At 37.9% G+C, this 2,902-nt stretch overlaps 1 protein-coding gene across 1 annotated transcript; it reads left to right on the top strand.

The window, feature by feature from the left end:
• Nucleotides 1-861: 861 nt before the first annotated feature.
• On the top strand, nt 862-2,902 carry PCOAH_00033790 (KIR-like protein; the record flags this gene model as incomplete). Its single annotated transcript, XM_020060173.1, has 3 exons — nt 862-879; nt 1,067-1,888; nt 2,612-2,902. Coding segments are annotated over 3 exons (1,131 nt in total), but the record flags the coding sequence as incomplete, so codon positions are not given.

The raw sequence follows: 2,902 nt of genomic DNA, 5'->3' as shown, positions 1-2,902 counted from the left end.
GGGAATTTTCTTAACGTACATATATATTGTATTCAGTTCATATATGTACGGAGAGCACAATCTTCCCCTACCCTCCTTCCATCAATGTGTGTACTCAAATTATTTATATATTTTTTGAAAGTAGCTCCTCTAATGGAGCGAATGAGTTAATTATGTATAACACGGATGGGATATTGTGTTGCTGAATATTAATATACAAAAATGTGCACATTAAGAGGGTAGAATGTGCTCTCTGTGAATAGATTCATAAGAACTGTATACAATATATATGTGCATGTGTTAAAAGTTCTTAATAATCTTTGAGAAAGAACAGAGAATGGAATTAACATAGCACATGCTAGAAATTTCTGTCAAAAGAGGAATACATTGATATGTGCACAATAATGGAAGAGTACAAATAATGAAATAATGCTCAGGTAGTTACATACCATCCAATAGAAAAGTACAATGAATACATAGAGAAAGGTGTATATGTGGGGAAAATTAAATTCCTTCCTTCTTCTTTCTTTATTATTCCAGAAAATTCACTTATATTTCTATTTCAGCTGCATGCTTGATAATTCGATGCACTGATATGGTGTGCTATGGTCACTTAGGAAATTAAGGAATATATACTTATAGGAATAAATAAAAATCCAAGAATTCCATTTATTCCATACAGTTACAATCATAAAACAAACATAAATAAAGCACAACAAAAATTTTTGCACATACAACATTTGCCTCATACACTTCCTTCCCTTTTACACTTCCTCTATGTACAAAGTGCATCATTGTGTGAAGAACAACAACGAACAACAACACACCTTCTCTCATAAAAAGTAGAACATATATAAAGAATAATATACAAACATAGGAAGCATGTCACCATCTCTAGCGGTGAGGAACAATTTTTAAAGGAAGCAGCACATATATAATATTTTTTATATATGCATGATGTTGTGTAGTGTGAAATAATACAATTATGTAAGAATGAACATATATATATATATATATATATATATATATATATATATATTCCATATCCTTCCTTCCTCTTCCTTTTTTTCCAATTATATATTTGCAGCCGTCAAATCCACAAAGTTTCCCTTCATATAAAAAGTTCTATAACGAATTCGATAACAAAAGGGACAACTGTGATAGTGAATGCAAACAGAATATAGGATCGGTTCTGCAACAATATACAACGAAGGGGGTTAAGAAAGATGAAACTGAGAAAAGGGTATGCTGTGCGTCTAACAATGGGGGGCGGAAGGAACTAGATTGGGAGACCAGTCAATTTTTGTATTACCATGTGGGGAACACATTACCTGAGAGTCTCGAAGATGCCGATTTTAGGGGTCTCTTAAAAATGCTTTGTTCAAAAATAAATGATACATATAGGCAACATGGGCCTAAAATTCCCTGTGATTCTATTCCCAAGGAACTCTTCAATAATAGGAAAAAAATACATGACTATTATTACGATTATAGCGCCATAGAGGGAGATATACAGAATAACGGTATACCTAATTGTAAAGAGGACAAATGGACTACTTATTTGAATAGCATTAATGCAGCATGTAGGGCTGCGGGACAAGGTTGCGAAGCAGGGAAACAATACGACAGTGATAAATATTGTAGCGATTTCAATAGTAAGTATAGGGCATATTGTGAAAAGATACAACTGTCAAAAGAAAAATGTACCTTAGAATCTCAACTAACATCTGTACAAGAAGAGAAGGCGCGGGCCGAGCAAGCAGAAAAATCAGCACTCTCTGAAAAACAATCCATATCCACCAAATTAAACAACGCCATCCATCAAGCAAATAAAGCTTCTTCTCTTTCTTCTGCTTTTGGTACCTTAGCACTAATGGAATTACCAGCTGCCCTATTCCTTTTATACAAGGTAAAATTATAGCTAAAATAGAAAATTTTAACCATACTATTAATATAAATCCTTCCTCTTCCTTAGACCTCTTCCTTCCTTCTCCTCCTTAGACCCTCCTTCCTTCTAACCCTAAACTCTTCTAACCTCTTCCTTAGACCTCTTCCTTCCTTCTAACCCTAAACTCTTCTAACCTCTTCCTTCCTCCGACTCATAACAATCTTCCTTCCACCACTAACAACTCCCCTACCACCCGTAACAACCATTCTTCCATTCTACCACCCCTAAAAGCATTCCTTCCACCAACCACCTACCACCACCTAACAACCTTCCTTCCACCACCTTACCACCTAACAACCTTCCTTCCACCACCTACCACCTAACAACCTTCCTTCCACCACCTACCACCTAACAACCTTCCTTCCACCACCTACCACCTAACAACCTTCCTTCCACCACCTACCACCTAACAACCTTCCTTCCACCACCTACCACCTAACAACCTTCCTTCCACCACCTACCACCTAACAACCTTCCTTCCACCACCTACCACCTAACAACCTTCCTTCCACCACCTACCACCTAACAACATTCCTTCCATCACCCACCTAACAGAACCTTCCTTCCATAAACAGAGGCTTCCCTAACAACCTTCCATCAACCAACCCTAAGAATTCATCCTTCCAACTACCACCCGTAACAACCTACGTACCACCCCTAACAACCCACCTACCACCCCTTTAGTATAAGCCATGGTCTTTTTGGTTTGGTAACCAAACTTCTGGAAATGGAAGGAGGAGCAGAAGCAACAGAAGAAAGAGAAGATCAACTGGAGAGAACTTTGATGTTTCTGCGGAAGAGACCTTCACTGAATATTCCACAGATAACTCAACAATAGGTGACTCTACAACGGCGGATGATTCCACCACACTACGTTCTCGTCCTGCGCACACAAGACAGTCTATAGGGCCGTCTACCAACAGAGAAGGAAGAGTAAGAGCGAATAATAATACACCAGGTCATCACCGGAACAAT

Source organism: Plasmodium coatneyi, chromosome 11, assembly GCF_001680005.1.
Source record: "Plasmodium coatneyi strain Hackeri chromosome 11, complete sequence".
In the NCBI taxonomy this organism is placed as follows: domain Eukaryota; phylum Apicomplexa; class Aconoidasida; order Haemosporida; family Plasmodiidae; genus Plasmodium; species Plasmodium coatneyi.
This window is presented reverse-complemented; position numbering and strand designations above follow the sequence as displayed.